The 13,244-nt window shown below is 42.3% G+C and overlaps 1 protein-coding gene across 3 annotated transcripts in view; it reads right to left on the reverse strand.

The window, feature by feature from the left end:
• The window catches only part of uxs1 (UDP-glucuronate decarboxylase 1), a 143,485-nt gene that overhangs the window by 103,954 nt on the left and 26,287 nt on the right, over positions 1–13,244 (reverse strand). For 2 of the 3 annotated variants that reach the window (XM_024010556.1, XM_024010557.2), the window contains exons 2-4: positions 9,878–9,905; positions 7,339–7,387; positions 6,178–6,221 (exon numbers count right to left, since the gene is read on the reverse strand). In XM_024010556.1, the coding sequence (XP_023866324.1) occupies positions 6,178–6,221; positions 7,339–7,387; positions 9,878–9,905 (121 nt within the window). The remainder of the gene's footprint in view (positions 1–6,177; positions 6,222–7,338; positions 7,388–9,877; positions 9,906–13,244) is intronic. The other variant, XM_070449083.1, reaches the window with a different exon arrangement.

Below are 13,244 nucleotides of genomic sequence, written 5' to 3' on the forward strand. Positions count from 1 at the left end.
GTGGCAGGGAGCAGTGTGTGTCGTGGCAGGGAGCCGTGTGGGGCCGATATGGCCATACAAGGCCATTGTGGGGCCGATATGTTACCTAACAGAACAGGAGTCATTCCCCCCTCCAAGGACTGATTGAGGTCAGGGCAATGTGATGGCCACTGCAATACCTTGACTTTGTTGCCCTTAAGCCATTTTGCCACAACTTTGGAAGTATGCTTGGGGTCATTGTCCATTTGGAAGACCTGTTTGTGATCAAGCTTTAACTTCCTGACTGATGTCTTGAGATGTTGCTTCAATATATCCAAATATATATTTGTGAAGTGCACCAGTCCCTCCTGCAGCAAAGTGCAAGCCTCCCCCTTTTTCCTCCAAACATAATGATGGTCATTATGCCCAAACAATTCTATTTTTGTTTCATCAGACCAGAGGACATTTCTCCAAAAAGTACGATCTTTGTCCCCATGTGCAGTTGTAAACCGCAGTCTGTTTTTTTATGGCGGTTTTGGAGCAGTGACTTCTTCCTTGCTGAGCGGCCTTTCAGGTTATGTTGATATAGTACTCGTTTTACTGTGGATATAGATACTTTTGAACCTGTTTCCTCCAGCATCTTCAAAATCCTTTGCTGTTGTTCTGGGATTGATTTGCACTTCTCACACCAAAGTACGTTCATCTCTAGGAGACAGAACGCATCTCCTTCCTGAGCGGTATGACGGCTGCGTGGTCCCATGGTGTTTATACTTGCATACTATTTTTGGTACAGATGAATGTGGTACCTTCAGGCATTTGGAAATTGCTCCCAAGGATGAACCAGACTTGTGGAGGTCTACAACTTTTGTTCTGAGGTCTTGGCTGAATTCTTTTGATTTTCCCATGATGTCAAGCAAAGAGGCACTGAGTTTGAAGGTAAGCCTTGAAATACATCCACAGGTACACCTCCAATTGACTAAAATTATGTAAATTAGCCTATCAGAAGCTTCTAAAGCCATGACATCATTTTCTGGAGTTGTCCAGGCTGTTTAAAGGCACAGTCAACTTAGTGTATGTAAACTTCTGACCCGCTGGAATTGCGATACAGTGAATTATAAGTGAAATAATCTGTCTGTAAACAATTGTTGGAAAAATGACTTGTGTCATGCACAAAGTAGATGTCCTAATCGACTTGCCAAAACTATAGTTTGTTGACAAGAAATTTGTGGAGTGGTTGAAAAATGAGTTTTAATGACTCCAACTTAAGTGTATGTAAACTTCAACTGTATGCATGTATGTATGCATTGGTATGTATGTATGTATGTATGTATGTATGTATGTATGTATGTATGTATGTATGTATGTATGTATGTATGTATGTATGTATGTATGCGTGTGTGTGTGGGCGAGTGAGCAGTCTTTGTTGGGTCCTACAGTAGCCAGATTTTTTTTCCTGGAAAAACTGAAGGCAGGATCGAATCTGGGCAGCGCCTGCTATCAGGCAACCACTACAAGGCAGGAAAAACCTGTTCTCCAGTCCTTCTCGCATCACTACTTTTGTCACCCTCACTACTACTCTGAAAATGTTGCCGTTAGGGCAAAATTAGATTTCCATCCAATTTGACCGTGTTTTGTGTGTCGAGACGGCTGGTGAGAGTCTTTAAGAGTGTTACCCCAGAAGCTGGGGTGAACTTAAGTGGGGAGCAGGTGCTCTGAGAAGGCAGTGATATGGATTTAGTCCTAATGATATGTATTGCCTGGGACCTTTCTGATGACTGTGTGTGTGTGTGTGTGTGTGTGTGTGTGTGTGTGTGTGTGTGTGTGGTGTGGTGTGTGTGTGTGTTGTGTGTGTGTGTGTGTTGTGTGTGTGTTGTGTGTTTGTAGATGGTTTACTGACTGGTTTTCTGATCCACGCCCCTACTTTTTTTTTTAAGGTATCTGTGACCAACAGATGCATATCTGTATTCCCAGTCATGTGAAATCCATAGATTAGGGCCTAATTTATTTATTCCTTATATGAACTGTAACTCAGTAAAATCTTTGAAATTGTTGCATGTTGCATTTATCTTTTTGTTCTGTATCTTGTCTTAGAATTTTTTTGAATTTTTTTATCAAATGTGAATATTTGTAGCTACTTTTTTAGTAAATACCTGCAGTCAACTTGTGCAACACATTATGAGATTGCATTCTTCATGTCACCTGTCACATCATTTTTCATAATGAAGCTTACCGGTAGTCTCCAGTCACATAGTGTTTGTTTACAAGCACACAACAATGAGAGACCAGAGCTTTGCTAGTTACTCACTGTTGTGCAGCACTCGGCATGTGATCTAGTTACAGTATAGAGTTCACAACGAAATGTTTGCCAGCTAGATATCTCATAACTATCAAGTTAACTGTCTAAAATGTGATAAATGCTCTACAGTTGTGCATTTGGTATGCTAATTTAGTAGATAGTTAGATATCTAGCTAAGTGGATAGCTTCTTCTAAAACAGGGGTGTCAAACCCATTCCATGGAGGGCCTGGTGTCTGCAGATTTTTGGTATTTCCTTTCAATTAAGACAAACAACCACGTGAGGGGAGTTACGTAATAATTAGTGACCTTATTTAATTTTTTTTTAAGTACAAGGAGGAGAGAAGACCGCAGACACTCAGCCCTCTGTGGAATGAGTTTAACACAGGTTCTAAACTCAAGCTTCAAGGTAACATCAGAGAACCCCCTCCTGGATCAAGAGCCTTGCGGTCTAATATTTGTTTTGTCCGTGCAGCAAACTGCGAGTAGCATTTTTTTAAGTTACTTGTATAAATTTGACCTGGAATGCCTGTCCTGCAAATACTTTAGGCCAGAGACTGTTAGCTTTTAGCGTTCTCTGTGGGATTTTACAAGTGCTTGTTAGCATTGCTAACCTTTGGATTTCGAAGGCTCATTGGTGGTTGAAAATAGCGCCTTCTGTGTTTTCAGTGCCGGTATTACGGTATTACCGTATGGCACAAGGTCATTATGAAGGTATGAAAATAATAAAGTCATCAAATAAAAACTAAGTCATTTACACAACTGAAATAGTGTGTTATTTCCTAATTCCTAATTTTTCTATTGATGTCTACCCAATGTTTAACTGACAAAGACAATGGAATATTTTCAATGTTTTGGGCAATTGAATGTTCACTATTTTGGGTTTTGGAATTTCCACTTACAAATATTTTTACTGTCATTATTTCATAATTCATTTAACCCGAACTGAACCAACCTCAAAAAACACTAATCGCTCAGCACTACCACCTGGGCGTCAGTAGTGAGGAAGGAGAAAAGTAGTTGTGTTATCCGGAAAGCAATGATGGAGCCGAGTGACTTGGTGTATAGAGAGAAGAAAAGAGGATAGGGCCTAGAACCGAGCCTTGGGGGACACCAGTAGTGAGAATACGTGGTGCAGACACAGATCTTCTCCATGGAGCGACATGCCAGGTAGGATGCAATGCAAGAATGTGCAGAGACGCCCAGCCCTATCTGCGGATAGATCTAGGACAGGGGTTTCCAACCATTTTTTAGCTACTTAAAAAAAAAAATGCGAGCTACTCATTCTTCTCTTCTCTACTGTTCATCTCTTCCCCAGGTCCTTGGTGTACAATATATGTGTTTTCTGTCATTATACCAGGTAATATAATGGTTAATAAACAGTATTTGGCATGACAGGCCCCATAACTTTTATTTTGTATTTTCTCGAATTCTGTTTTCTTAGTTGTAATTTTCGTGGTTTTGGATTTTTGCTCTGAATATACCAATTATTCATAAAGAAACAACAAACATTTGATATTTTCTAGGTCTGGAAATAACCGAACAAATGTTTTTTTTTGTTATTTTGTTATTTAACTAGGCAAGTCAGTTAAGAAAAAAATCTTATTTACAATGACGGCCTAGGAGCAGTGGGTTAACTGCCTTGTTCAGGGGCAGAACATAGTTTTTATTTGATTACTTTATTATTTTTCATTCCTTAAAGTCATTATCTCATCTCTGCTCAGGCAGTAGCAACCAGCCATCCATCCATGTAGGGTTACCTCCGTGCTCCCCATACTGTACTGTCTTTAGTCATCCTATTTAGCTAGCCTGCCTAAGTATGCTGCAGAGCTGTCTGACAAATTAATTTTATTAGTTTTTCAAAGAAGATAAGGCATACTTTCACAAACTCTCTCTATCCCTCCCTCTCGTTGTTGTGTTGTGCACGTTCCTCTCTCATGCGGTCTGTGTGTATCTAACCTAACGTTGCAGGTGTAAAAGTGTATCCATCTCTGTCAGAGCCTGAAAGAACAGGCGCAATGGATAACGGGCATTGTACTTAATTACCACGTTTCTGCAAAGAGCTAGGTTGAATATTTTGCTTAATGAAAACTACAACTCTCTTCAGCCCAGCATCTTACATAGTTCTTGATTTGATTTCTCTCGTGAATGATCCGAGTTCTCTCGTGAATGATCCGAGTTCTCTCGTGAATGATCCGAGTTCTCTCGTGAATGATCCGAGTTCTCTCGGTGACATGATTCCCGAGTTCTCTCGTGAATGATCCGAGTTCTCTCGTGAATGATCCGAGTTCTCTCGTGAATGATCCGAGTTCTCTCGTGAATGATCCGAGTTCTCTCCTGAATGATCCGAGTTCTCTCCTGAATGATCCGAGTTCTCTCCTGAATGATCCGAGTTCTCTCCTGAATGATCCGNCGAGTTCTCTCCTGAATGATCCGAGTTCTCTCCTGAATGATCCGAGTTCTCTCCTGAATGATCCGAGTTCTCTCCTGAATGATCCGAGTTCTCTCTAGAGAAACAGAACATTGGGCTCTGGACAACAAATCAAATTTCATTGTTCACATACACATGGTTTGCAGATGTTATTGCGAGTGTAGAGAAATGTCATTCTCTGCAAACATCAAAGCTGTGACTTGCCCCTGCAGGTTCATGATCTACAACAGCCGCAGAGTATGACCCTACCTCACTCAGGAAGCGGCGCAGATTTCAATCAAGGCTTTTGTCAACTCCCGTCTAAACTATTGCAGCTCTCTGTTGGCTGGGCTCCCTGAGCTACCTTGTGCCATCAAACCTCTGCAACTTATCCAGAACGCCACAGCCTGCCTGGTGTTCAACCTTCCAAAGTAACCCCATGTCACTCTGCACACTCCACTGGCTACCAGTTCAAGCTCACATCCACAACAAGACCATGGTGCAAGAGAAACTAACCCTCCCTACCTTCAGGCTATGCTCAAACCCTACACCTCAACCACTTCGTTCTGCCACCTCCAGTGTCTCAGACACACCCTCTCAGACACACACACACCCTCTCAGACACACACACACACACACACACACACACACACACAGTCCCTCTCAGAGACACAGTCCCTCTCAGAGACACAGTCCCTCTCAGAGACACAGTCCCTCTCAGAGACACAGTCCCTCTCAGAGACACAGTCCCTCTCAGAGACACAGTCCCTCTCAGAGACACAGTCCTTCTCAGAGACACAGTCCTTCTCAGAGACACAGTCCCTCTCAGAGACACAGTCCCTCTCAGAGACACAGTCCCTCTCAGAGACACAGTCCTTCTCAGAGACACAGTCCTTCTCAGAGACACAGTCCCTCTCAGAGACACAGTCCCTCTCAGAGACACAGTCCTTCTCAGAGACACAGTCCTTCTCAGAGACACAGTCCCTCTCAGAGACACCCATAGCTCCATTTATGTATTATTATATATGAAATATTATAATAGCTGTTTACCAAAACTGAGGCGGGGTGGCCCGCATTATTATTGTTTGACCTGCAGATTGCCCGTTTAAGATATGGAGCATCTGCAGCACAGTAGACCACAGTTATGAATAAACATGCCACTTCATGTGTGTGTTTGCATGTATATACTGTATTCTTCTGTATTCTAGTCAACGCCGTCCTGACGTTGCTCGTTCTAATATTTCTATATTTCTTTATTCCATTTTTTTACTTTTAGATTTGTGCATTGTTGTGAATTGTTAGATATTACTGCACTGTTGGAGCTGGGAACACAAGCATTTCGCTACACCCGCAATAACATCTGCTAAATAGGTGTATGTGACCAATAACATTTGATTTAATGTGTTTGTGCATACGTATGTACGTGCGTGCGTGTGTGTGCGTGTGCGTGTGTTTACGTGCGTTTGTGCGTACGTGTCTGTGTTTGCTTGCAGGTATGTGATGAAGCAGACATACCTCAGCTCCAGATCCCGGATCTTCTCTCTGAGGGGAGCAACTGCCTGTGAGAAAGAGAGAGAGAGAAGAATATAAAGACAGATTAGACTGATCCTGCAGGGATAATGTGTTACCATGGGATTATCCTGCTGTAAGGACACACACAGTGTAAAGGTAATGCTAAATAGTCATTCAGAGCAGTTTGGTTTGGGCTGCTCATCTGCTGAGGAGTGTGTGATTTCATGTGGAACTGTTTTGCCTGCCAGGTTTACAAACGCACCCGATGACAAGACTAAGTGACACAACAATCATTTAGTTTGTTGTATTCCCTTAAGCTTGCAATGTACGCGCACACACACACACACACACACACACACAGTTGTGCTTGTTACATTTCTAGACAACACCTTCACCCCCATTGGTGTGAGACGTCTAATCAGAGATCAGTGTGTCTGGGGAGAAATGTCACCCTGGATAAAAGCCTGCGCAGACACCCAGAAATGAGTCTTCAGAGCCACTTTGAACCGTAAGGTCAGCCAGATACAAAAGAGCCCTATTCTAATGAGGAAATTGACAGAGATAAAGACGCCATTTTGATTCAGTAACAGACTGATAATTCTCTCTCTCCCGCACAGTGATAGCCAATCCATATTCACTACCTTGTAGTAATACTTGTAGTAACAAACCGTACACAATGCTGAACACATCCCAGGGTGACACAATGTCCAGTATACAGGACAACTAGAATCAGGTGTGTTTAGTGCTGAGCTGAACAGAAGCACAGTGCGGCCCGCCAGGAGGAGGAGGCTCTAGACATCCATTCCTGCTCTAAATCATCATTAGTAATGCCTCCCATTGTCAGTCTGTCTATATCGGCATCATTTACAGCTCTCCCTCAGCGGGTGTTTGGGCCTTCAGGATAAATATAACAAAGAGACAGATGAAGAGGATAAAAACTGAACTTCGCAGCACAACGAGAAAAGCGGCGAGATGTTTGAACACCTCAGGTGTCAGGCCTCTGACTGGGAGTATGAATTAAAATGCCTTCACACACAGCGACATGTCAGTGTGTGTACACTGTGTGTGTGTGTTGGACGGAGGATTTTGTGCTGGGGACATTATATTATTCATATTGATCATACATTGCATGATGGGAAAAACACTGAGGAAGAGAGAACTCACCTCGTCAATCCTTTCCTCAATCTTCATCTCTCCATGTTCCTGTATGGATCTAGAGAGATAGACATACAGTGAGGCGCGAATGAAACTCTAATCTCTTCAGCCCAGAGTCAATAGCTTACCACACAAAGCCCGCTTTTAGGTACCCACGCTGCCTCCGTATGTCTATCTGTCCCCCACTCCTCCACCTCCTCTCCCTCCAATCAACCTCTCTCTCCTTCAATCTCCCTCTTTCTCCTCCAATCTCCCTCTTTCTCCTCCAATCTCCCTCTTTCTCCTCCAATCTCCCTCTTTCTCCTCCAATCAACCTCTTTCTCTCCCTCCAATCTCCCTCTTTCTCTCCCTTCCTCTCCTTTCTTGCACATTTTGTTACGTTACAGCCACATTCTAAAATGGATGAAATAAAAAATCATCAATCTATACACTATACCCCCATAATGACAAAGCGATGTTCTCAAAATAAAGAGATACCTTATTTACATACAATGGCTTGCGAAAGTATTCCACCCCCCTTGGCATTTTTCCTATTTTGTTGCCTTACAACCTGGAATTAAAATTGATTTTTTGGGGGGGGTTGTATCATTTGATTTACACAACATGCCTACCACTTTGAAGACACAAAATATGTTTTATTGTGAAACAAACAAGAAATGAGACAAAAAAAAAACAGAACACTTGAGTGTGCATAACAACTCACCCCCAAAGCCAATGCTTTGTAGAGACACCTTTTGCAGCAATTACAGCTGCAAGTCTCTTGGGGTATGTCTCTATAAGCTTGGAACATCTAGCCACTGGGATTTTTGCCTATTCATCAAGACAGAACTGCTCCAGCTCCTTCAAGTTGGATGGGTTCCGCTGGTGTACAGCAATCTTTAAGTCATACCACAGATTCTCAATTGGATTGAGTAGGCCATTCCAAGACATTTAAATGTTTGGACTATTTTGTGTATATCCATTACATGAAATCCAAATTAAAATCCACTTAAATTACAGGTTGTAATGCAAAAAAATAGGGAAAAAGCCAAGGGGTGAATACTTTTGCAAGGAACTGTAAGTATTCAGACCCTTTGCCATGAGACTCAAAATTGAGCTCAGGTGCATCTTGTATCCATTGATCATCCTTGAGATGTTACTACAACTTGATTGGAGTCCACCTGTGGTAAATTCAATTGATTGGACATGATTTGGAAAGGCACACACCTGTCTATATAAGGTCCCACAGTTGACAGTGCATGTCAGAGGAAAAACCAAGCCATGAGGTCGAAGGAATTGTCCGTAGAACTCCGAGACAGTATTGTGTCGAGGCACAGATCTGGAGAACGGAGCTCTTCAGACAATTCCTTTTGTAAACACAGTGTATAAGCCTATGCAGAAGCTCTAACATGCATATGGGTGTTTGAATTAGTCATCACGTTTGAAAGAGCTGTCTATTTGCTGTGTTAGGCTTTGAAACAACATCGACAATAACTATGTTTCAACCTCTTCAAATTGATCATCACAGTGAGGTTTTTCAAAGCATTATACTGTTTTGATGATAAGTGTTTGATGTGATTTTCCATCGATTTCAGAGTGGTTAGAGGGACAATAGAGTCCTGAGTACCAGGCAATTAGCGACCTGACGGTCGTTAGCAAGTTGGGTGCTGCCAATGCATGTCCAGAGTGCATAAAAGGAGATTACCGTGACTCAACGGTCACGTGGAATTTTACTGCGGTCACAAATCTTGACTGCCAGGGTGGCGGTAAGATGATCACCACAACAGCCCCCTCCATGTCAATACAATCACAGTGAAAGACCCACATCACCCTCCCCTCAGCATGACAGTGCATCTTTCCATCCCTGACTTCGGACCGACCCACAGACACACCTAAGAATCAGACACACATAATACACACACACACACAAAGGCTATGAACGCACATGGATCAGGAGACAGAGACAAAGAGTGAGAGACCCACAGTGAGACAGAGATAGAGAGAAAGAGAACATAAGAAGACAGAAAAACAGGGAAATCCAGAGTGCATGCACGCGTGTGCTTTCTACACCCCTGGTTATATAATCTGCACTGCTGGTCCTACATGGTTGCTCTTCTCTCTCCTTTGTCCATTTATATATCAAACAGTAGCACACCTGGTTGGCACATCAACAACCAACTCAGTGATGTAACATGGTTAATTGGCTAGCTAAGCCAACTCATGTGCTGTTTACAGTCTGAATCCAACCCCGATTACAAGCTATAAGAATCAAAACATGAACACTAGCATCCAGGATAAAAATAATTGAAAGTGCTTTTGGTGCATTCCTTCTAAAGTAACTAAGATTGTTGAGACTGAGTATAACTCCCTAACAGTCCTGAGTTGTTGAGTGTGTTTTGAGTTTATCCAATGTAATTAAGGGTGAAGGGAGTAAAGTGGGTAGGACAAAAAATAGCATGAAATATAAAAAAGGAACGGCATGAAAGAGGGGACTGACAGTGTAGTAATTTCATGGTATCCATGCATTTGTTTAATGAAGAAAGGAAATAGTCATTAAAGCATACTGTACCTCATATTGGTGTAGGTTCCCCAGACAGCTACAATGAAGGATGAGAGAAGGGGAAGAAAACATTAACTAAAAGGTGCTTTTCAAAATCTCTCATCATGGCTAGACAGCAGTTTTCAAGTCTTGCAATAGATATTTAAAGCAGATAAGTCAAAACTGTAACTTTGGTGGTAAGCAACTCCAGTGTAGATTTGGCCTTATGTTGTAAATGACTGTCCTGTTGAAAGGTGAATTCCTTTCCCAGTGTCTGGTGTAAAGCAGACTGAAGCTGGTTTTCCTCTAGGATTTTGCCTGTGCTTAGCTCCATCCCGTTTCTTTTTATACTGAACAACTCCCCATTCTTTGCCAATGTCAAGCATGCCCCAAAAATAAGGCTTTGTTTGCATGTCCTTTCCTGACTTGCCTAGTTAAATAAAGGTTGAAGAAAAAAAGAATAATTTGCATTTAGGGCAAAAAGTGTATTCCTTTGCCGTGCTTTTTCCCCCCTGCAGTATTACTTTAGTGCCTTGTTGCATAAAGGATTTTGCATATTTGTGTCATTATTGTGGAGTCACTAGAATGTTGTTGATCCATCCTGTTTTCTCCCATCCCAGCCATTGAACTCTGTAGCGGTTTTAAAATCACCAATCATCATCTTGGACATCTCTGAGCAATTTCCTTCCTGTCCTGAGCTCAGTTCAGAAGGACGACTGTATCTTTGATGTATCTGAGTGGTTTAATACATCCTCCACAGCAACATTATTAACTTGACCATGCTTAAAAAGAATATTCAATGTCTGACTTGTTATTGTTACCCATCTACCAATCACTGCCCTTCTTTATGAGGCTTTTGAAAAGCTCCCTGGTCTTTGTAGTCAAATCTGTGCTTGAAATCCACTACTTGACTGAGGAACATTACACAGCTGTTGTATATATGGGGGAAAGAGGAAGAGGCAGTCATTAAAAAGTCATGTTAACCCCTATTATTCATGGAGTCCATGGAACTTATGTGATTTGTTTAGGCAAATTTTACTCCAGAACTAAAATAGGCTTGTCTAAACAAAGGGGGTGAATACTTATGCAACGACTATATTTTTGTTACTTAATTTGTATTATTTTGTAAAAATAGAAATAGAAAAAAAAAATGAATTAAATTGAATCACACTTTGTAACGCAAAACAAAATGTGGAAAATATCTGAGGGGGGTGAATACTTCTGATACCCACTGTAATTGGACTCCTCATGTCAAACTCATTATTAGGAATAATTATGGTCCAAATCAGATGTTAGGTAGTATATTTATTTACAATTATATGAATCCAATTAATTAAAATGGCCAATTTGGGTGCAATCAATTAGCTCAATATCTCAGATCAAATATATGTAATCAAAATAATGTTTCAGAAATGCTAATCTGTTTCTGACTACAGAAACAACTTCAGAACAATCTGAGATGGTGGGTGTCAAACCTCTGTAAATAAATCAATATGGCTAAGGCAAAGGAGAAATCTCCCCCAAATCTCTCTCTGGTTTGTGTATTTCTGAGTGTATCTTATAGGTACACACACATACACACATACACACACACACACACACACACAACAGTATGACCTGCTAGTGGCCTGTGACAGTTTGATAGCCTTGTTTGTATAAACAGGGATACTCTGTATTCAGCTCGCCTGCAGTTCACTCTCCTCCTGTTTCCGATTCTAGCCTTCTCTTGTGCTTCTCTGCCTCACAAAACCAGGAGACACAGTCTAGTCCAGTCTTGGTGCCAGGGCATGCCTGAGGCAGGCAGGCAGGGAGAGAGGAGAGAGACGGAGCGAGGGAAACAGGGCACAGGGGAACATGAGAGATAGCAACAGCCTACTGTTACAAATAGCCAAACTCCAGATGTAATAAGGAAACTGTAGCAATAACTGTCACTTATACTTATCTGCCATACCCATCTATCCATCTCTCTCTCCAGTCATAAACAACCCAGGGCAAGTGTGTCTCTTCCCCCTCCCTGCCAAACAACCTGCCATCCAACTGGGGCTTATCTATCTGGCCTACTTGGAGTAGAGTGGCTGGCCCTGAACTTGATCTAACTCCATCTCTAGTCTCTACCATGGCCAGCGGCTAACCTAGCTTATGCTATATGTGTTGTCGCAGCCAGCCACTTAGTGTACAAGCAGCAGTTGGCCTTCAGGATCTCCACGCGAATGGACTAGAGCCTCAAAAGGAAAGGCATAGACATGGAGAGGTAGGTGAGAGAGCAAGAGATGATATGGAAGGGAAATCCACACTTTGTACCCTGTGACTTGGTGACAAACAACATACGCCGTTGACTAGCCTAAGTCTTAGCGGTGTGTGTGTGTGTGTGTGTGTGTGTGTGTGTGTGTGTGTGTGTGTGTGTGGTGTGTGTGTGTGTGTGTGTGTCGTGCATGAGAGAACGCAAAACAATAAAAGACAAAGCACTTCCAATGTAGTGCCAACTGGTCAAAGTGGCTTAGGAACACCCTCAATTGTGATCGATGTCACACATTCACACCCATTCACCAGTACGTGTGCAAGCAAATATTGATTGAAGCATACAATGTCTTTAATTGAAAGAGTAAAAATCCTTTGCGATGGTTGTTGAATGAGACTCCCAAGGGCAGTAAGAAGCTGTCTCACATGAACTGACTGACTGGGTGGGTGGGTGGCTGTTGGAGTGAGTAATGCTGAAAGTGCTAGCGGGGGTGTATGTTTTATGATTAAACGACTCATGGTGTAATTGTAACAACATACAGGAACTCAAGTCCTTTTGTTCACCTGACTTAGAATTCCTCACAATCAAATGCCGACCGTATTATCTCCACGAAAATTCTCTTCCGTTATTGTCACAGGCGTGTATAACCCCCTCAGGCCGATACCACGACGGCCCTCAAGGAACTTCACTGGACTCTATGCAAACTGGAAACCATATATCCTGATGCTGCATTTATTGTAGCTGGGGACTTGAACAAGGCTACCTAAATTCTATCAGCATATCGTCTGTAGCACTTGCGCAGGAAAAACGCTGAGAACAAGGCTTGAGAACAAGGCTACCTAAATTCTATCAGCATATCGTCTGTAGCACTCGCGCAGGAAAAACGCTGTACCACTGTTACTCTAACTTCTGCGATGAATACAAGGCCCTCCCCGCCCTCCTTTTGGCAAATCTGACCACGACTCTATTTTGCTCCTCCGCTCCTATAGGCAGAAACTCAAATAGGAAGTACCCGAGCTAAGGACTATTCAATGCTGGTCTGACCAATCGGAATCCACGCTTCAAGATTGTTTTGATCACGCAGACAGGGATATGTTCCGGATAGCCTCAGGAATAATATTGACGTACACGCTAATTCGGTGAGTGAGTTTATAGGAA

The sequence above is a fragment of the Salvelinus sp. IW2-2015 genome, linkage group LG2, assembly GCF_002910315.2.
Source record: "Salvelinus sp. IW2-2015 linkage group LG2, ASM291031v2, whole genome shotgun sequence".
Taxonomy (NCBI): Eukaryota; Metazoa; Chordata; class Actinopteri; order Salmoniformes; family Salmonidae; genus Salvelinus; species Salvelinus sp. IW2-2015.